Raw genomic sequence first — 21,971 nt, forward strand, 5'->3', positions numbered from 1 at the left:
CCCCCCCCCCCCCCCCCAAAAGAAAAGAGAAATTGTAAAATAAAAACTTCAAAAAAGGAGAAAAAAAAATGTTGAAGAAGACGCCTTTACGTATACTCACACCCTTTTCCATCTTCTAAGTATAATTAATAGGAAAGAATTTGACATCACCTTTTTCATAGTCTCAAACACACATCACAATTCTAGAATGATTAACCGAATCTTAAAGTGGCATATGATTTATCTTAATTATTACGCATCATTACCATTACCAAAACTAATACTAAAAATTTACAAATAATAATAAAAGAAAACATTGGACAATTAGTACAAGTGAAAGTGAAAATGTGAGTCAAAGGAGGTTTTTATCTTTTGCCTTGTCCAAAATAGTGATGACCTCTACCACTGTTTCTACAGCGCATTCCCAGCTATGTGTAATGACCTGACCCTTTTCTTTTGGTTAACCACCACCATAATTACACACAGCACACACACTAGATTTCAACAATCTGCTTACTGTCACACACAAAGTGTATAAATGTGTATATACATATATGTATATATATATGTACAAGTACAGAATACAGATACAAACTTCATTTCTGCAAACTGCAGTACACACGCTCATTATATATAATCACAGCGCCAGTATTATTTTTATCTCTGCCATCTCCCACCATCTTTCCCTTGTTTACAAATTCAACACTCAAAGACTTCTTTTTTAACTAAATCTCTCTCTCTCTCTCTCTCTCTCTCTCTCTCCTCTTTTTTCCACAGGAATCCCTCAGTTTCAGAGCTCTCTCTCTTCATTTCTTGATTCTCGACACACACACACATACAGACATATATATATATATCTATATAAAAGTGTAAAACCCAAAGTTTGCTCCGATGCATCACTTTCTGATGCTATCTGCTGCATATAATGTCGAGTGGCCGTGAAATTTTTTCATTGTTATCTATGATCCATCACTGTTAGTCTCAGATGTGGAGATCACATTGATAGTTAATTAGTCTTGTGTGGGAGTCTACGCGCGATGCGGGTGAAGGAGATGCACCCGCTGTGCTGCATAACGCTGGAGAGCCCAGGGATCGGGGATGGGTCGCCGGAGCCGACCCTTCTGAGAACTGGGTCGGCAGTGAATTTCTCCAGCGGTGGATCTGAGGTCAATGCCGGAGGATCTGATGTCAGCACCAGCACTAGCGTGGCCGGGATCCTCTACAAGTGGACTAACTACGGCAAGGGGTGGCGATCCCGGTGGTTCACGTTGAGAAACAATGGGGTCCTCTCTTACTCCAAGACGCGCCGCCCCGACGCGCCGCCTGGAAACGATGTGATTCTTATTGGCTCCGCCACTGGCAGGCCCCCGGGGGGGAGGACGGAAAAACAAACCGTCGGCATTGTCCATTTAAAGGTTGGTAAAAACGGTAGAGTTACTCACAGCAGAGAGTGATAGCGGTATTGATGGAAGCGGTGGAGACTGAGAGAACGGCATTTTGGAAAATGGGTGGAGGTGGGGGAGAGGAGAACTGAAAGTGGGGGCTTGTCTTTTATTGTGTGTACTACAGAAAAGATTTTTCCACTATAGGCAAAGAATTGTGTCCAGGAAATTTACTAGGATTGTTTACCATATTTTCATGCCAGGAGAAATTTTTGCACGAATAGCCACCAAAAATAGCTTAGATATCTGAGCCCTTTTTCACATTTTTCACCCTCTATTAACCATGGGTCTGTAAAGATTTTCTTGAAAATGCAGTTGTTTTTTTATTTATTTATTTTTTCAACATTTAACTGGGTGTTGATCTAAAGTGGGTCACATCAGCAGGTGGGTCTTCAGAGAGGCCAAATATAGGGCAATGCTGTGTAGGCCTATTTAGGGTTCTCATTCATGGTTTTTAACGTCTCGTCACATCATCATCCTGGGTTTTCTTTTTTCTTTTCTCAATCTTTTGGGGTTTGCTGTTTTCGCTTCAAGAATTCGTAACATTTCCCTCTTTCTTTTATTGCCTGTTCAAGGCAAAAATTCAAAGAAAAAAAGAGCCTCCTGACTTGTTCCGCAGCAGCAGAATTGCTTATACCCCATATTGATGTTGTTGTTTGGGGGAATAAAATAATAGAACGGTTAATTTTTTTTTTTTTTTGTTTCAATATAATATTGGCGTTTATAAAAATTGGTGGGATCTATATTTGCTAGCTAGGTAGAACAAAAGCTGCGTATTTTGACCTCCCTTTCTTAAAGTAACAGTGTAAGAATTATACGTTTGGTTGGAAGTGATATTTTCTTTAAGAAACTGAAAAGAAATAAGGAAGGAATAAAGAACTGGGAATGGATATTCTTGGCTTCGGGTGGGTGTTGTTCTTGGTGAGTCCGAATAGAAAGTGATATTGCTGTTGACATGTCTCCGGCTTTATTTATCCTAATAATTATTCTATGGTTCGATTTGATCATGTTCATAGTCTGTTCAAGAGACTGTTTCTTGAGCATCAAAGGTTAGCTGGGTCTTTTTGCTGCTGTCGGCAAGATAATGTGTCTCTTCCTGTTAAAATAGTGTATATTGATCTTTGTGTAAGTTTGCGGGTTTGCTGTGTTTCTTTCTTTGCCACTGGTCACAGGATATGTTGCCTAAAAATGATAGTTGTGTAACTTTGTAGTTTTGATTAGCTATTTGGTGTATGACAGCTTCTGCTGAATATATACTGTACGATGTTCTTGTTGGAGCATTGTCTTTCTGATTTGCCATCTGAGTTTTGGGTCTTTTATGGTTTGTGCTGGGATGGACTGAATATGTATGCACGCTTACACTCTTGTCTATTGGGTTGTGTGAGGGAGGGGCAGATTTGCCTTAAATTGCTCAGAAGCTTTTGAAATTGTTTGCAGATCTCGTCATTTCGTGAGAGTAAGTCTGACGACAGGCGATTTTACATATTTACGGCTACAAAGACGCTTCATTTAAGGACGAATACGAAGAAAGAACGAGTGGCTTGGATACAGGCTTTGATTTCAACAAGAAGCCTCTTTTCACTGAGACCGCAGACTGACAACACCCCGCTTCTAACTAGAGATTTGTCAATATCAACTGAAAGGTTGAAGCAGCGTTTGCTTGAGGAGGGCATTGGTGAAGGCCTTGTTAAGGACTGTGAACAGATCATGCTCTCAGAATTTTCTGGCATTAAAGGACAGTTTCAATTTCTCTGCGAGGAGCGTTCCAATTTATTGGATACATTGAGACAATTAGAGGTACTATTTTTACTCCATTATGGTAAATGTTGCTAAGAAATAACATTTACGATTGCAAGCAAAGCATAATGCGTATAACCATTTACAATTGTTGATTTATGGGATTAACTATCCTGAATTCACCAAGTATTTGATTAGCAATAATGTTTATCAACCGAACATTTGCTTGAAGGTTGAAAAAGCGCCACAGTGAATAATTAAGATATAGCTCTTATCTAGTTTAACTGGAAGTTTTTCTAACTTTTCTTTGGCACAAATTGTTTAGTTAAAGCCACTGTTTGCCTACTTGGACTAATTGTTTGACGGCTCTACTCTTATCTTGTAATGCACTGATTTGCGTTCTCGAGGGGCATCATCAGAGTCTTCAACACCCAATATAACTCCAATATCATTTGGTTTTGAAGTATGACTCCTTATTGGATATGCAACTTTGACTTCATATCAATTCACATCTACTCACGGGCTTGTGAACTTTAACAATAAATCTTCTGAAATGTCACCTTTGTTTACCGGATCCATCCATTGACTATAATGTCGATAAACGAATTCCATGAACAAATATTGTTGAAATATGAATTACAGTGTGGTCGCAGCATCAAATTTTGTACCATAAGAGGAATCAGTTCCGAATTTATGGAAAGCAAATTTCCTATTAATAAAATTTGATGAATGATGGCATTAGTGCTGTTTTAGTAGTTTACAGTGTTTGTGCAATTACTCATTGATTGAGAATCTGGTTGATAAATTTGGACTATATGAGATTTATGCAATTATCCTTCTATGGCACGGTTATCGAGTCAACTAGGTTCCGGATAAGCAGGTGATGCTACTCCACTTCTCTAAGTCCATTACAAGCCTTGTCTTTCGTTAAGTATCTTGAATCTTCTTATGAATCACAGTACCTATGAGGAAAATATCTCTTCATTTTTCATGATATGAGTTATCTTTCTTTTGCTGGAACACTTGGTCTACACATTTATCATTGCAATCTGTTACCAAGTTGTCTCAATAAGCATCATTCTTTCTATCTCTTTATAATGATGCATTCATTCCCTCTTATCATTTATAGTTAAAAGGCCAAAGGTTTCTTAACTTCGTAAAAGTTGCTTGGATGATGTCGGAATCTTGCTTTGTGGGTTTCAGAGTGTAACCTTTAGTCTGTAGAATTCGACTGCCCAATTAGGAAGCATGGCACATGAGCTTTACTGATTGTTCTTTTCCAGGCGGCGAATATTGAAGCTGAAGCCTCTGGAATTAATGATGGTGAATATCAATTGATGAAGCATGATTATACAAATCTAGCCCGTGGAAAATACAGTGGTACGTAATCTACTTATACTTTTTTCCACCATTGCGGAACAAAAGAAAAATTCCTTGATGTAGTCTCCTCTCTTGTTATTTAGTTATTCTGCAACTTATTGCATTTATTGACTTTGTAGTTGTAGACATCAGAATTTAGATGTATATTGAGATTAATTTACATTTCTGTTGTTTTGGCATATACATTTATGTGGATTATATTAGTTAGCGTAGACGTCGCAATAACAATTTTATCTCTGCACTTCTTTCAAAAACAAGGAGTTGGATAAGTTAAATTATTTCTGCATCTTTATTTGCTAGCACTAACTAGGAGTTCTGTTTTTCAAATTTATTATAGAATGGATATCTGTATTATTCTCTTTTCTTTTGAAGATAATATAAACTCAGATTAACTGTGTCAACTTATCCACGTGTAACGACACTGACCAGGAGTTCTATGCACAAATATACATGTTTTCTGTTTTTCTCATCTTCTCTTTGAGAGAATTCAAACACAGGGGGACAGCCTTGATTCTCATCAGGATCTTTTCTAATGTGGAAAAATATTTTTTATTGGTGAAAATGCATTACTTAGGAGGCAAAGGTTATTGCTGTAAATTAGTTGTTGAATTGAACTGTTGTAATTTAAAAATCACATCTGCAGATATAGATTAGGGGTGTGTCTGAAAACATGGCCAGAGTTGTGCAGCGATAGCAATCTGACCTATTAGTTTGTAGGATGCGAGTGGTCAACGGGGAAGCAGGATCCCCCAGAATATTGAGAAAGGGCTCACACACTTAATAGTTATGCGACTGAAATTCTTGTTAGTCTGCGCTACAAATCCTCAACTGATTGCCATTTTCGCTACTTCAGAGTTACCTATAGACAGTGGCGAAGGTGATTTATCAGCCAAGTTTAGTGGGAGAATTATAACATCCACTCCTAAGATTTATGTAACTTTAGGAAGACCCCTCAAGTTGGTAGATTACATTCACCTTTCTTAACACTGAGCCATTAAAAAACCTTAACATTCTTAACGAATTGACTCTTTTGTCTTCATGATGAGTAATATTGACTTCCATTGAGGTTGTTTGTAATATTATAGATGCATCCTTTAAAGACTCATCTTGTTATTAGATCCTGTTTTAATGTTTATACTAATAAAATAATAACTAGTAAACGCTAAATTGCTGAGGGTTACGCTTTCAGGACACACAATTATGGAACTGCCAATTTAATGACATTAGGTTTTAATCTTTGTGTAATTTGAGTACTCCGACCACCGGAATCCCAAATTTGACTGGAAAGTGTCGAGTTGGCAACTTGGCGTGCCTTTTTAGGGTTTTAGAATTGAGGCTTTTGTTGTCAAAGCCAAAAACAAAATAAATTCCTCGCTTATAGGATTCTATCGGGAGTTTTGCAAACGTTTATGATTTTCAAAATAAAATATTACTGTGTATATATATAATACTAACATTATATATAATATTAAATATTTAAATAATTTATATAAACTTTATAAAAAAAATTTCGTCCCCAGCCTCCCTCCCTTGCCACTCCCTTCTCACTGCCAGTTCCCCATCACGTCGATCCACCTCCCCTTCCCCTCAGTCGCCATTGCTGCCCGCCTCCCTTTCCCCCTCCCACCAGTTACCCAGCTGCCTCCCAACAATTCCCCATCCCCTTGCCCATCTCATTTCTTCTCTCTCTCCCTCCCCCTCCCCCTCCCATGCCCCTCCCCTTTTCCCCATCGCCACCACCGCTTCCCCTCTTCCCTAGGTCGGAATCTTCAAATTTCACAAAGTTAAAATCTAATGTCATTAAATTGCCACCTCCATAACTAGGTGTCCCAAAAGTGCCACCCTCATAATATGCTGAACCAAAATTGCAGTTTAGCCAAGCCAACTATTAAATATGTAAAGGAACTTTTGACATAAACCAAGCAACATCTACAATTTCAAATTCAAGTTCATATCACTATACTTACATCTAAATATAACCATTGTTTTCTTCTGAACTTTTACTCTTATATTTTATACTTGATAAATCTAAGAAAATTCAAGTTAACTTCTAAAAAGTGGGTTCTTGGATGTAAACGGTTAACTGATCCTTCATATACTTTAAATACCGACATAACAAAGCGCATGAATTTCCAAGGAAGAAGATAAGAAAATTAAAAATTTTGAATCTATGCAATGATCTTTTGAATACTAACAAACTATAATTGAAGTAGTTCAGATTGTTCGGACTAAAATTATGATATAGAAATTTAAGATTCAGTCCAAACAGAAAAATGAATTTTAAGATAAGTTAGCATAAACTGAATAGATTTCAAAAGGATTTGTTTAGATATGGTCAAACTTTTAGAGGTACTTTTATATTTTCATCTACCAATTACTTTAAAATTTGTTATTTTATTAAAATGATGATATTGATGGTATATGAAATGTTTGAGATTTTAGGGGGGCTAATTTTATTTTAGGGAGTGTCTCTGTATTTAGACCAAACCTCAAGGGAGATTTTATTTAGTTATCAAACACTTGAGTTAGTCAATTTTATATGTCAGCAAATTCCAAATTCCTTTAGTAAGACTCACAACTAGATATATTTACTAGATAATAGCAAATGACAGGTACTAGTCCACTAGATGTAATTTTCAAACTTTAGGGGGTCAATCTGTAATTAGACCAAACATGAAGGCAATGTTCTATATTTACACCTAATTTCATAAATGCACGTGCCATTTTATTTATTGCATGTATGTATTTAGAGACTTTACTGTTGCATAGACGCATGCTCAATGTATGAAGGGCATAACTTACCTTTTCAATATCTAATGTAACATATTTCCTTTGGTTTTAAGGGCGTAAACAAGTGCACTTTCCAATTATGGTGCAACTTCTACTTTGCTAATTTTTATCCTTCCAGAAATATTCATCTTTGCGAGTTAGTTTTTCCTATTGCATTCCCTACTATATTTTCATTCAATTGGTAATTGTAAAATGATGTTTCTTTGTTTTATTTGCGAAAAGACAGCGATGCTGGTTGGTGAGGGTACACAGTTTCCATTGATCATAAGGAAAACTCATTTGTTAACTGGTCCAGCATTATCTTTAAGTTTGAAATTTTGAAAAGCAAGTGACATGATCTCTCCAGTCACCAATTTGCAGTTTCAAAACTCTTTCTTCCTTACATGTGGAATCATTATATTCATATGAAGGGCTTCACTGATATTATGAAGGAAAGGATGCTGACCTCCTCCCTTTCACATATACATTTGTGATATATATATTTTTTACTTTCCGAACATTAGAACATCTGTGAGTTAGATGGCAGTTTTGTGCATGTTTTTCGTTATCCCGGTCATAGACGAATAAGAGCTAATTTAAGCTTGTAACCTTACAAGCTTTACTGGGTTTAATTGTTCTCCGTGGCATCTCATTGTGGTTACAGAATGGAGCACTACTGAATCATCAGATGATGTTGAAAAGCAAGATCTTGAGGAAGCATCAGATGAGGAGGAAATTCATTTCTTTGACACAAATGAGTACTTTTCCGAACTGGATTGCAGCTCTGGATCAGTAGGTGTAGATCACATGGATGATTGTGGGAGATTGGGGAATCAAACTGATAATGTGGACAAGTTGGATGCAAAGAAAAATGCAACAAACTCTAGATACCCACATGTTGAGAGAAGGAAGAAGTTGCCAGATCCAATTGAGAAGGAGAAAGGGGTCAGCCTATGGTCTATGATCAAGGACAACATTGGTAAGGATTTGACAAGAGTCTGTCTCCCGGTGTACTTCAACGAGCCGATATCGTCTCTGCAAAAATGTTTTGAAGACTTAGAGTATTCTCATCTTCTGGATCAGGCATATGAGTATGGGAAAGCGGTATCAATCCTTCTAGCTCTACATTATCTTTTTGGCTTATTACTTTCATTAAGTCCTTGTGTTGTTCTGGCTCTTAGGTATATGCATGCATCAGGATGCTTCTGTTCCTTTTCGTGTCTTTCCAGCTATTCCTTTAAAATAGGCAGTTAATAAAATCTTCATCATGGATTCACTACTTACCACTTAAATTCATTATTTACATGTTGCATAAAGTATTCGTATAATAGTTTTAGTTTTTTAATTCACGTAGTACAATTTGATTTTAGTTGGAGTAATTTTTCCTCTCATCTTCCCTAGATTTTGCTCTTTTCTTTTTCAATATTTACAGTTAAAAATGTTTGGCTTTAAAGGTCTAAAATATCAAGGATTTGAATTTAAATGTCCGATTTCCCCACTGTTCCAATATGTTGCTAACTTACCTCTGTTAGCATGGAATGCCATTCTTTGCCACCTGCTGCTGAAGTAATGGTTTATGAACTTCTTGGATTTATGGTTCTAAGTGTCATGAAGTCATGTACTGCTGTGAGAATAGCTGATTTTGTATTCCCATGCAGTTATACCTGAACTTTCTCTGAGTTTGCATGAGATGCTTGAATTAGCCTGATATATTGATGAGATCTTGTGCTGTTACACCAGGGGAACAGTCTTATGAGGATTCTGCACGTTGCCGCTTTTGCTGTGTCTGGATATGCTTCATCAGAAGGTCGCCACTGTAAACCATTCAATCCCTTACTTGGCGAAACTTATGAAGCTGATTATCCAGAGAAAGGAATTCGCTTTTTCTCTGAAAAGGTGGTTATTCGATATAGTATCACAGTTGTTTAATTGCTTCTTATTTGTGCTGCAATATCTGATTTCAAACATTATTATCTTTCTCCACACCACCGCACAACTTTTCTTATGGTGTCCTATGATGCTATATCTTTCAAAAAGTCAGACGAAAATTAGTTGGCTGCAGACTTTTAATTATTCTTTATTTGAAATACAAAATTAGAAAATATAAATTAAGTGCGATAAAAAATCCATGGGCTTTGCTCTGTCATTTCCACTTTGCAAAGCAATAGCCATTCAACCACCTCCACCAACAGCCATAGTTACCATACGAAACCAAGATCTGTCTGTGGCATCAGTACCACTGGCTAGACAATCTTCCAGCACCAGACTTACGAGCTTTGCTGCCTAACAAATCAGCCACCATCTCTAGCTTACCCCTACAATGTTCTTCCCATTTGCCAACACAGAAGACACTCAACCAGCTCTGTTCTTCCGATAGCCCGTGTCCCTACCACACTGGACTCATGAATGGCAAGTTTTGTTCAATTTCCAAAGAAGAAGTGAGAAGTTTAAGGTTCTGGTCAGATCGACATTCGTGTTGAATATCGAATTTGACTAATGAGCTCAAATGAAGAGAGGTTGAGCTTGATATATTTATCAAGGTCTAGCTCAAAACTAAACCTTCAGTTATGAACTTCTGAACAAGTCGCTATCTGATATATTCAGAAATCGACTCATTTGCAGCTCTAGTCTCTGTTACACCTGCACATTGTAAAGTTTCTTGGCACAGTTTTGACCTGCCTTATTATTAAATTGATAGTTTTCTGCCATAATTAATTTCTCATCTTCTTTTTCTGCACTGATTTGAAAGTAGATTTCCCTCTATGTAAATTCTTTGTTTTAAAGGGTTCAATGCTGACTACCTTTTTCTTGAAATAGGTCAGTCACCACCCTACTCTCATTGCTTGTCACTGTGAAGGTAAAGGCTGGAAATTCTGGTGTGACACTAACCTCAAATCAAAATTTTGGGGGAGATCAATCCAACTTGATCCAGTGGGAACTCTTAATTTAGAGTTTGATGATGGGGAAATCTTCCAATGGAGCAAGGTGAATAGAACCTGGTTTGTTATTCATTTGCAGTTCCTGGGGTTTCATCATAGAAAATCACTTTAACTTTTGTTATGTGCTCTCAGGTCACAACCAGCATCTATAATTTAATTCTTGGTAATATATATTGTGACCACCATGGAACAATGCATATACGAGGTAATCGCCAGTACTCATGCAAACTCAAGTTTAAGGAACAGTCTATTCTAGATCGCAATCCTCACCAGGTATACCGACAGCATTTCCACTGGAATTACATGTGCCATTAATTTTATGGGAACAATTTTTTTGTTCTATGACCAGATATTTTACAAATCCCATACTAACTCGACAGGTTCATGGGTTTGTCGAAGATGTCAAAGGGAAAAAAGTAGCTCAATTATTTGGAAAGTGGGATGATAGCATGTATTTTGTAAATGGAGAAGGAACTGGCAATGTGAAAGATAGGTCTGAGGCATCCTTATTATGGACAAGGAATAAGCCACCCGAAAACCTCACTCGCTATAACCTAACCTCTTTTGCTATTACAATGAACGAATTGACACCAGGGCTAAAGGTAAAGCAACATTGCATAACTTATTTTTGGTTCTGCTTTTCTCTTATTTATTTCTGATCATATTTTATAGCTTATCTGATTTCAAGTATTTGATGACGGATGAAGGAGAAGCTCCCACCTACAGATTCAAGACTGAGGCCAGACCAACGGCATCTGGAGAACGGGGAATTTGAGAAGGCAAATGCAGAGAAACTTCGACTCGAAACGCGACAGAGAATGGTATGGGAAACTCCTTTATTTCTTATGTTCAAATCAGTTTTCCCATACTTATCTTTGATCAGTGGGAGAATAATAAGTCTTTACATCTGGTATTGATAAGTATGTTAGCTACATAGCATAAGGATTAAGGACTCGTTCTTATTCTTCTCTCTAAATACTGGTTCATTAACCAATCAATTACTGATGTGCACGCCTCCAAGAGAAAAATACTGAGGTTTTGGTTGTGGGCCAGAGTTGGACTTTTCTTTGCCAATTCATGTAGGTCTAGTTTTGTGTCTTTGCAAGTTCTTTGTGCTTGTTTGTGTGATATTTTTTCCCTATGATCAAATTAAGCAGAATTTGTCGGCACATTCATCCAAATACTCTTGTTTGGTTACTTTGGATATACAGTTGTTTCAATGCACCTATTTTTCGGATTGTGAACCTTTTTGAAGTCAGTTATTTGTCAGTGGAAGACTTGGATGATGACGATCACTCTTCAGTTAACTCTAATTTTTGTTATCTGATATACATTACAAGTGATTTGCTACTACATAAGACACTGCTAAGACGATTTGTACTATGACAGTCGAGGAAATTGCAAGAACATGGTTGGAAACCTAGATGGTTCCATAGAGACGATGATGGACCCTTCCGTTACATTGGTGGGTACTGGGAAGCCCGAGAGCAAGGCAAGTGGGATGGATGTCCAGATATTTTTGGTGAGATCAGTGAGGATCTCGTTACTTCCTTTCAAGATTCCTGACCTCGACATAGGTACACGACTTATCTACATTTTTCTTGTGTGAATCTGTCGCATTACGTACGATTAAGCCATTATATAGTCGTTGAACTTTGACAAAACTAATTCAAATATCTCTCCCAAAATGCTTGAGGATTTTGTTCAAATTAAATTCAGCAACTGCTGTTCTTGGCTTTTAACAGCTTGAGTGAAATTACGGGTGTCTTTTAGTCATGGAAAATACCAATAAGTACTGTCTTATTACAAGCTTCTTCTTGTAGAGATAGCCGACCATTTAGGTACACTGCGTTCAATATCTGTGACTCTCTTTCATTTGCTGTTAAACGTACAGGACGGCCAATAGCCTTGTGGATCTGCTGTAAACATTCATGGACTGTATGCCCTTTTTTCCTTCCATAAAGATCATCATTTGAGGTTTGAAAACTTTGAAGCCCGGAAGACAATTGAACTCGACAATTAATCGTTAGTTAGGAGATTACAAGAAGCACATAAAAAAAAAAAAAAGGATAGCTTGCAGAACTTCACAAGATTTTGTATGCGTATGTATCCGATTTATTCCAATTCCCAGCAATTATAGCTGTGAGCACAGTGTTTAGTTGTAGGCAGTTATTTACCTATTTGTTATTCTATATTCTGAATAAACACATTGCTTAGTTATAATGTATTGTACAGGCCTAAATAATCTCTTGGCTTGTCACTTGTTTTTACCCAATCAATCAGGGTACTGGTTTTACTTGTCCCAAAGTGGCTGTTTTAGAACGGAAGTCCTCAGTCCAACTGAGGTGTGATACTTGAAACCTCGAAATTCCTATTTGTTATTTTTCTTGTACTTGTAGTAAACAAATTACTACATTCGAGTTATAAGAAATTTACGAGGAAAGAAAAGCACATTAATCTGTTGCAAGATACTTGTAACAAGTACACAGACAATGGTATATATGGAGATGAGATAAGAAACAAGAAAGACAGGATGGGATGCCAACTAGAAGCAATGGAGACAAAAGTTTTATTTGGTTGGCAAGATCCCCAGCTGAGACCGCGCAACTCCCCAGTGCATGCGACGTTGTTCGCTGCTAGTTTTGAAAACTCGAAATCCCAAATTAAGTGCATGCATACAACGGCAACTGCAATACCACATTGTTGCTACGAGGTATCAATTTTCCGGCTAGTATATGGGAGCAAGAAAGATTTTCAAAAGTCCATCTTCATTGACCTCTGGTAGCTGGCTGGAGTTAGTGTAAGAAGACTATATCTCTCCACTCAAAGAATCTGTGGGTTCGATTTAACCTGCGTTGTGGGACAGTGAGGTTCTTTTTGTGTACTTGTGTTATTCAACTCTTTCCTCAACATAAACTTAGAGAAATTTGAATTGATGCGTACCTGTAGTGTGCTTGGAAAGGGGTGATTTTGAGGTCGTTGACCAATATTTAGAGAGGGTGATTCCATGAATGTCAACGTGTACATGTATCTCAAGATGTTGATTCACTCTTTCGCTCTGCTCTTCACTGTGGGTGGTAAGAAAAACACATTCCATGAACCACCTACCTACAAGAAAACACAACCTTATTGCAAAGAGAAAATTTGATTTGCCACGAAATATTGTCCGTTCATTGCCAACCAAATAACGAAATCGAACTAAATAGTTTAAATTTATTTGCTAATTCTATTATTTTTAGTTGTATAGGTCAAATTTCAAACTCTAATCTACAATCATAAGCAACAAGAGCATCAGTTATGGGCATGTTCAATATGCTATACTGTATCACATACTCTATATGCTACTCTTAATTTGACAGTTAACTAAATTAAATTAATATAGGTGAAGCTCTTTAAATTTAGCAGAGGCGCCGCCCATTTGGGATTGTGGTTTGCTTCCATTTATGCCCCTAATTTACCTCATGCATTACCGTTATTACCCTTATTTTTCATCAAAATTACCTCTTTTTGGTTAGGTGCAATTAATGCACTAGACAAGAATTCTACTTCTTTTAACTGCTGCAACCAATCTCCCGTACTACTCTTCCCCACAATTTAGGTATGGTCTGCTGGTGGCCAGTGTTCTTTCTTCCTCCAAAAATCTTGACTATGTTTGGTTTTATTTTTTATTTATTTTGGTGTGTTATGTGAAGATAAAAAGAGAAAAACAAAGATAAAATAAGAATGTATTAGAGATAGTGTGTATGTTTGAATTTATTTTTGAAAATAATATAAAATAAGTATGGCGGCACTGTTTCAAAACATTTTAAAACACCACAAAAACCCCCAAAACAAATCAGGCCAAACATTTACCCGAGATGGGCCAAAACTGAAACAAAAAACAAATCGTTCCCTCATTGGTTTTGCCATTTTTCTTGGTCCAGCTCTCGTTTCCTGAAGACCAAGAAACAATGCACGGTCTCCAGTTTGTCTGCTGGCTGAGTATCGTAGCATGGCTACTACTACTTGCGAATCGTAGTAGATCTCCTATCTTCTCCGTGACTTTGGTGTTTCTGTCTCTGGCCCAATTCTGCTTCACTGTGACAATCAAGCTGCTCTACAAATTATGGCCAATCCCGTGTTTCATGAGCGCACGAACCACCTGGACACCGATTTTCATATTGCGCATTTGTTACAAGGCTGGCTTCCTCCCTGTTTTTGTTCGCAGTCATGATCAACTTGCTGACTTGTTTACCAAATCCCTCTCCAGAAGTTCCTTTTCTGCTTTATTGGGCAAGTTGGGCTTGTTCCTTGGGGGGGGGGGGGGGTGGTTGGGAATGTTCGTGAATGGCACCCTGGTTGAAGAGGCTGCGAAGACGCAGCAGAACCAGAGCTCAGAACTACAGGTCCCTCACGAGGAAAAAGAAGTGTGTTTTATGATCACGTTGTAATTTCTAGTCTTATAGTTTCCTGCTTTTATTAGTTGCTGACACGGCTTGATGTGAACGCCACTAGGCCCTGATGTGTGCTATTTGTTAGTTAGGTCAGGAGTTGATTAACATTTCTATGCATCGTCTTCTTTCTCATATTTAACCAGAGAACCACTGTACATTTTGATATATGAATGAAAGAGAATTTTTCTCCTTTGCTCCTGAAAATGGTTTCTGTTGTTGCTGAGATCTTCACCCATCTTGTGTTCACTTTCAACAAAGTCTTAGCTTAAAAATTTCTTTAGTAGAGGTATTGATGATTTTAACTCTAAAGAAATTAGATCCAATTTTCTATTCCAACTGCTGTTATATTTTCTATTTTATTTAACATATACAAGACTAGATATATATAATATTGGATTAATAAATAAAGGAAAGAGTATAATTTTTGTACACACGATGTGTAACGTTAATTGGAATAGAACATATAATAATATTTCAAATAAAAAATTCAATTCGAGAAAAAACTGGTTCAAGTGAAAATAGTATCAGAGAGTCGAGAGGAGCTTAAAGTATATATAATTAATCGGCTTTAATTGCATTTTTGCCCCATATATTAGGGAATTTGAAGAACAAGGACCTAAATATAGGGGTGAGAAAAATTACCCCACAATTAAAATTATTTTTGCAATTGTAGGACTCCAGCCACCAGATTTTAAAAAGTAGCCGGAATTTTCTTCATGGACAAAAATTAGGGTTTTTATAAATTGGGGCTTTTACTGACCGAGTATTTTGTTATTTTTTATGTGCCACACACTTACATGGAAAAAAAGTAATTTGAAATTTTGTATTATGTGTTATAAAACTAAAAATATTATTTTATATAATATAAAACATCAAACAATTGCAGCTCGGCCACCCACCTACCCATTCTATCCCCCTTCCACCCCGAAAGTCACAGTCGGCCCCATGCAAAAGGGGGCAAAGGCATTGCCGGCCCAAAGAGAGGGGAGGCGACGTGACATCGCCCCAATCTGGGCGACATCGTCGACGTGCAGCATACAATTGGACGACAACAGTCTCTTAGATCTGTAATTCTAAGCAACCGTTGTCGCCTAGATGTGCATTGGGCGACAATGATGTCATCCAGGCTAGGGGGAGGGAAGGGGGAGGGTTTGGGGGGGGGGAGTGGGGGGGGGGGGGTTAGGGTGTAAGTTTTTTCATTAAATTTGTGTTATATAAAATAATAATTTTAATTTTTATGATGTAAAAATAATCTATAATATTATAATCTAATTTTTTATAATTTCAAGTATTTATATTTTATGTATATATATTTTTAAATCTATGATATATTTTAAAGTGTGTAAAATTATTTATACACACTCAGATACTCCGTGCCACGATAATGTTAGTATATAATATAAATTTAAAATTTATTTTTATGCAATTTGATTTTTTTTTTCATAAAATCATTTATGTGGCAGAGGAGAAATGAAAAAATGTCCAATCATAAAAAATTCAAATAGAAAAGTGTTTATTTTTTTTCAACGTCATTTCTTCTGTGGAAGAGGTTTTTTGCCACTTAAACGCTTAGGTGCATGGCAATTGATTATTTAAAAAAAATAACAGTCAGCAAAAGACTCCAAAAAATTAAAAATTAAAATTAAAAATTCAGTGACAGGAGTCCTATAATTGCAAAAGACAAATTAAATTTTGAGGTATTTTTTACCACCCATATATTTAGAATCCTTGTTTTGTCAACTCCTAATATACGGGGTAATAAATATAATTAAGCCTAATTAACTGCAAGGAACTCACTAGCACAATGATTCCAATACTTCACTTCCATACAAAATATATGTGTATGGGCGGCACTGCGTGCAGCCAGACATGGTCGCTTAGCGGAATCCGTAGTCGGCCTTTTGGCGTACTTATTAGCCAAACAACCTTTGCATTATTTTGGCTATCTAAGTCACAACAAAAACGGACAAAAACAAAAGAAAAAAAGAAAGCCAAAAACCAAAGAAAAGAGTCACTTCACTTTCATGTCTACGTGACTCTTTCTCCACATCATTTTTGTACATGAAGAAGTTATAAACCCTACGTATATATATAGGCGAAGTTGAAAATCAAGTGCCCGGAAGTGCAATTTAGGCATGGAAGGTGGCCTCCGGCTCTTCCATCTCGATCCCCTCCTCAGCAAGCCTCTTCTCCTTGTACACGTACCGTCTAGCGCAGAACAAGAAGATCATCAGATTGAAAATGCTCAAGACCGTCAGGAGCCAATAGAAGTCATAAAGCTTCCCTTCATTAAGGTTATCAGCCAGCCATGGGTGCTGGTGGCCGGTCACTTTGTGCACAATTGTCACCAATATGGAGCTGAAGAAAAACCCTAGCGAAAGCGTGCTCAGGAACAACCCGGTGCTCATGGTTTTCATTCCCTTGGGGCACTCCCTGAGGAAGAAATCGAGTTGGCCGATGTACGTGAACGCCTCGCCCGACCCCACGAGGAGGAATTGGGGGACCAACCAAAAGACACTCATTGGCACTGTGGCTGTCTCGTTGTGGGTCAAACCGTGCGACCGTGCTACGTTAAGTCTCTTAATTTCGGTCAATGCTGCCGCCACCATGGCCACTATGGACAACACAAGCCCGACTGCAATACGTTGCAGGGGGCTTAGGCCGTGTGGGTTCTTTAAAACCCTACGGGCGATGGGGACAATGATACGGTCGTAGATTGGGACGGTCAAGAGGATGCTCCCGACGAAGAAGACCGTGAGGGAGCCAGCGGGGATCTCGAAGCTGCCAATGTGACGGTTCAAGGTGGTGGCTTGTGAGACTGAGAATGTGGTCATTTGGGCATAGACTGTCCAGAACATTATGGTTGTGGCCCATGTAGGCAGCATTCTGATCACCAACTTCACTTCTTCGACATCGGTTAAGGTCGAGAGGTACCATTTGTTTGTCGATGCAGCCCCGGCTTGAGAATCCTTAACTGCTGCCTTGTCTAGGAAACTACAAGGAAAAGAACATAACCCAAAAGCAATCAGACGATGGACCGTTAAGTACTAAGACACTATGATCTTCTAAGTTAGGTCAAAAACATTTTGAATTTTCTACTACGATTTCGTGTTTCGTCTTATATCCGATTTTATTTATTAGCACCAAGAGTATGTGTTAAAGAATGGATATTGCATGAGACAAGGGAAGTGTCAACGGGGAGAGGAACGGACAAGATCATATAATTGCCTCGTGATGTTGGATTCTTTGTTGTTTAGGTAAATAGATATGATTATAGGATTTATGATAAGTATGATCAGTTCGTGCATTACTATATAGTTGCCTGAAGCATAATTCTCTTGTTAGTGAAAACTGAAGCAAGAAAATAAAAGAGCCCATATGGACAGACATGATGTGTCGTGTAGCTGCTCCGGCCGACACTACATAAATATTATTTTGCAGATCAGATCGGCAGTTTCGCCATAAAATTCTGTGTATTGATTATATTATAGTCTATAATTTGTAAATTCTTCCAATATTCACAGGGCGATATTCATATATATATATATATATGTTTCTTCAGCTAAAATTAATTAGATAATAAATTTCTTTGAAATTCGGACCAACTAATTAGACTTTCCCTTGCACATATCTAATTGCAATTAAGTGAAATTAAAATGAATTCTATATAGTGTCTAATTGGCTGGCCGACAACTTGGTGATAGGTTTCTAGGTTGGGCCTGAAGCTGGTCCTAGCTAGCTAGTACGTGCTTCATTAAATTTTGGCATTTCTTGAATGATTTTTGCATGTCAATTTGACAATAATGCAGCATATGTACCATGCCAAAGTCGATTTGGACTAGAGTCTCACAACTTGTAATTAGAATCCAAAAAATATAATTTCAAAGATATTTTATAATGTAACAATTGTGTTTCTGTATATAGTTTAATAATCATAATAAACGAGTACGTATGTATGTATGCTCTAGTATTTTTGAGTTATGCATACTTTTATACTTGTACCAACGTATAAATCTAGCAGAGTTACTATAGTACAAAATCAAATTAATCATTTTTTCTTTGAATATCTTGATCAGATTATAAATAATAACCAATTAATCTTTTATTATAAAGAGGATTTTTTTTTTGTTTTTTTGGATGAAGAAAGTAAAAAATAAATTTATAGTAAAGCAAAAGGGGAGTGGGCAGTTAATACAGTTAAGGAAGATATTTTATTGAGACAACAAAGACTACTCACCGGAATTCTTTGCTGTGGGGTAACTTTTGCTTCTTCTTCTTGCGCTGCCCTTCACCGGCAACAATGTCATCATCGTCGAACAGAAGAGAAGGGTCCGACGGCACGTCGAGGTGCCTCTTCCTCCACGCCGCCACAAAAACTGTGGCGATCTGGGTCAGTGGGCTGCCCACGAGTTTCTTGAAACGGTAGCGTCTGGTGCCGGCCAAGAATACCGCCAAGGCCACAACAATGGCGCAGGCACAAATTCCATAACCCCATTCTCTCCCAACATTATCCTGAATGTACACAAGAACCGTCACTGCTACAAGTGATCCAACGTTGATGAAGAAGAAGAACCAGTTGAAGAATTTGATCATTTGCTTCGTCTCCCTCTTGTCTGTGTCATCGAACTGATCAGAACCAAAGCCGGAGACGCTGGATTTCAGGCCTCCAGTTCCGAGGGCCGTCAGGTAGAGGGCCAGGTAGAGGACCCCTAGCTGTTTGCCGTTCGCCGGAATGCACGACGGACTGCCGGCGGTGCACTTCGGTGGCCGGAGGCCGGGAACTACGGTGGAGATAGTCAGAATAGTGATCCCCTGGAAATCAAGAAATGAAAAATAATAATCAATTCACCGAAGCCCAATCGTTGGAGATAATATTCAATTGTCGAGGTCGATTCTTTTTTTCTGAACTTTTACTTCAACATAGTCATCTTCGAGTCTAATTCACTTTTTCGATTTCCCTCTTCACAGATCATGTTCAAACAGGATGTTTTCCACGAACAGGCACATAATATCACATATTTAATCACTTCAGTCAAGATCGTAGATAGATATATGTATATAAGTACATATATCTATATATCTATCAAGAAAAGCTAGCTGCAATTCGTGATGGTAGCGTAAAGTTCTTGGTGATGACCACAGCCCTCCATGCATGATCATGTGCAGGTCTCATAGTCATTAGAATTAAAGGGTGTGATCCCTTGGACCCCAAGTCTGAAGAGTTATTTTGTGAGAGGATAATGGGCTTACCGTAGCTTGAATGGTGGTGAAGATGCCAATGGTTAAGTACCTGGAATTTAAGCAAAACAAGAGCAAAAATGGACTCTATTAGCTCATGGAATTTCAACATTTTTATAAGAGAATGGAAAAAGCTGAAATTCACTAACATGGAAAGCGTTTTACCTTCCGAGGAAAGTATCAGCGACGAAGCCACCGAGCAAACACAGCATGAAAGCAGTGCCAAGAAAGTTAGTGACATCGTTGGCTGCCGTTGCATTGCCCAAATGCATGGTCCCAGTCAGGTACGTCACAAGATTCACCACTATTCCTAGCGTCGTCATCCTCTCGCACGCCTCCACCCCTGATCCCGAACAACCACCAAACAATATCAAGTATTTGAACAGAAAGTGGGTGGACATACATATATTTATATATATATATATAGAGAGAGAGAGAGAGAGAGAGATTGCAGTAGCAGGATTAAGATGAGGGGAGGCATGTATACCAAGAATCATGGCAGCGCTGCCCCAGCCGCCGGAAGAGGATTTGAGGGAGAGGCGGCCCTTGTAGTCCCATGCATCAGGGATGGTTTCAGCAGCCTGTTGAGCTGTGTCAGGGAGCACTGCGGCCATTGCTAAATTCTATGCAACAAAGGGCCCGTCGAATGTAACGAAATGTTGGTGTGGGAAGGGGGGGGGGGGGGGGGGGGGGGGGGGGGGGGTTGGATTCTTTAATTTGTTTGGAGACACTTTAGAGCATTGACACGTTCACAATATTAATTTTGATTTATTTTTACTATCTAACATTTTTTTAGTTCAATAAATATATATATATATAGATATATGTAGTATAAATGTAATTAAATAATTAGATTGTGGGCTTTGATAATAGATCAACAGTCATTGAATTTATCCCTTTCGTTTATCATAATATATATAATTTACATTTGAGAGTGATAGGCATGCGAAGTTATCTATCTTTATTATTCACAATTTATGATATATTCTAGTTCAATTAATAAAGTTAAGGCCCTATAAGTTTAGAAACTATAGGTTCGAACTGCATTATATGTGTAGAATATTGTTTTATTGCATAGTAGGAAATGCTTTTATCTGATATTGTTGATCAGAACTTCCAATTGTCTTTATTTGATATTGGATATTTGGCAAGAACAATTATAATCAAATTATTTTAATTAATCATAGTTCATCACTTCAAATTAAAAAGAGAAAAAGAAAAAACAAACCCAATTATGACACATTATTGATTTTTATTCCCGAAATATTAAGTTATTTGTTGGGTATATGAGGCCTACACACTATAGTTGCACTAGAGAAATCACTCAAAAAATTAGTATTGGCTACAATTTATAATAGTTACGGACTAAAAATCATGACAAATAATTGTTATTGATCATTGTTAAGTAAACCCGATACAAAAATATAATTTTCTATCTTGAAAAAGTTTTTTGCCATTGCAAATATTTTAGGCACCCTCACAAATACTACGATCGAACAACCATTGCATGATCGTAGTTAATAATTATTTATTATAACTATTTTATTTTTAACTATGCCAATTAATTATGATTAAATATTGTATTTTTTGTAGTCGACGTGATACGCACATTTAAATCCAATTTCATTACGCTAAAGTAAGATAATAAAAATTGTACTTGTAACAAAATTATTTCGTAGGCTACGTTTTCTATTTCATTTTGTGCATTTCTAATTTTGCAATAGGAGTTATTAATGTACATTAATAAAGTTGAATTAGAAATAAAAATTTGATATATTTACTTTCGGGGAGTACGATATATATTCTTACATATCGATTAAATTAAATAGAAAAGTTATTATCTTTTTATTATATATGAATTATAAAATAAGTGTTATCACAATTACGATGTGGCAAAATTTGGTGAAGTATATTATAAGATATTTAGTTGGGTAATTTTTTTATTTAATTTTTTTGAAATATCAAATAAGATTTAAGAAAGCTTATATATAAAAAATCCTAAAATATAAATTTTAAGGATATGAATTCATTGTATATTTTCAACATAAGGTGAT

At 37.2% G+C, this 21,971-nt stretch overlaps 2 protein-coding genes across 5 annotated transcripts; one reads left to right on the forward strand and one right to left on the reverse strand.

The window, feature by feature from the left end:
• Positions 607 to 12,635, forward strand: LOC105155828 (oxysterol-binding protein-related protein 2A). Of its 4 annotated transcripts, none has more exons than XM_011071799.2 (11): positions 616 to 1,394; positions 2,859 to 3,218; positions 4,442 to 4,538; positions 7,972 to 8,411; positions 9,048 to 9,203; positions 10,125 to 10,292; positions 10,379 to 10,519; positions 10,627 to 10,848; positions 10,954 to 11,067; positions 11,636 to 11,823; positions 12,141 to 12,635. In XM_011071799.2, exons 1-10 carry the CDS (start codon positions 1,017 to 1,019, stop codon positions 11,810 to 11,812), a joined length of 2,253 nt encoding a protein of 750 aa, XP_011070101.1. In that variant the 5' UTR covers positions 616 to 1,016; the 3' UTR covers positions 11,813 to 11,823; positions 12,141 to 12,635. The 4 variants fall into 4 exon arrangements, with proteins under 4 accessions (XP_011070103.1, XP_011070102.1, XP_011070101.1 ...); XM_011071802.2 differs by lacking the exon at positions 616 to 1,394 and adding an exon at positions 2,213 to 2,342; XM_011071800.2 differs by lacking the exon at positions 12,141 to 12,635 and having other exon boundaries at positions 608 to 1,394; positions 10,935 to 11,067; positions 11,636 to 11,817.
• Positions 16,477 to 20,568, reverse strand: LOC105155830 (protein NRT1/ PTR FAMILY 6.3). Its single transcript, XM_011071803.2, has 5 exons — positions 20,405 to 20,568; positions 20,083 to 20,260; positions 19,930 to 19,969; positions 18,917 to 19,491; positions 16,477 to 17,673 (listed from the first exon to the last, which is right to left on the reverse strand). The coding sequence occupies exons 1-5, from the start codon at positions 20,529 to 20,531 to the stop codon at positions 16,809 to 16,811; spliced, it is 1,785 nt and encodes a 594-aa protein (XP_011070105.1). The 5' UTR covers positions 20,532 to 20,568; the 3' UTR covers positions 16,477 to 16,808.

This window comes from Sesamum indicum, linkage group LG2 (assembly GCF_000512975.1).
Source record: "Sesamum indicum cultivar Zhongzhi No. 13 linkage group LG2, S_indicum_v1.0, whole genome shotgun sequence".
NCBI lineage: Eukaryota > Viridiplantae > Streptophyta > Magnoliopsida > Lamiales > Pedaliaceae > Sesamum > Sesamum indicum.

Coding starts and splice junctions, on each gene's coding strand:
- LOC105155828 (XM_011071799.2), top strand. CDS start 1,017: ATGCGGGTGAAGGAGATGCACCCGCTGTGCTGCATAACGCTGGAGAGC. Junction 10,520..10,626: donor TAGATCGCAATCCTCACCAG/GTATACCGACAG, acceptor CTAACTCGACAG/GTTCATGGGTTTGTCGAAGA. Junction 10,849..10,953: donor AATTGACACCAGGGCTAAAG/GTAAAGCAACAT, acceptor TGACGGATGAAG/GAGAAGCTCCCACCTACAGA.
- LOC105155830 (XM_011071803.2), bottom strand. CDS start 20,531: ATGGCCGCAGTGCTCCCTGACACAGCTCAACAGGCTGCTGAAACCATC. Junction 20,261..20,404: donor CAGCGCTGCCATGATTCTTG/GTATACATGCCT, acceptor GTTCGGGATCAG/GGGTGGAGGCGTGCGAGAGG. Junction 17,674..18,916: donor CCCCACAGCAAAGAATTCCG/GTGAGTAGTCTT, acceptor TTTTCCTTGTAG/TTTCCTAGACAAGGCAGCAG.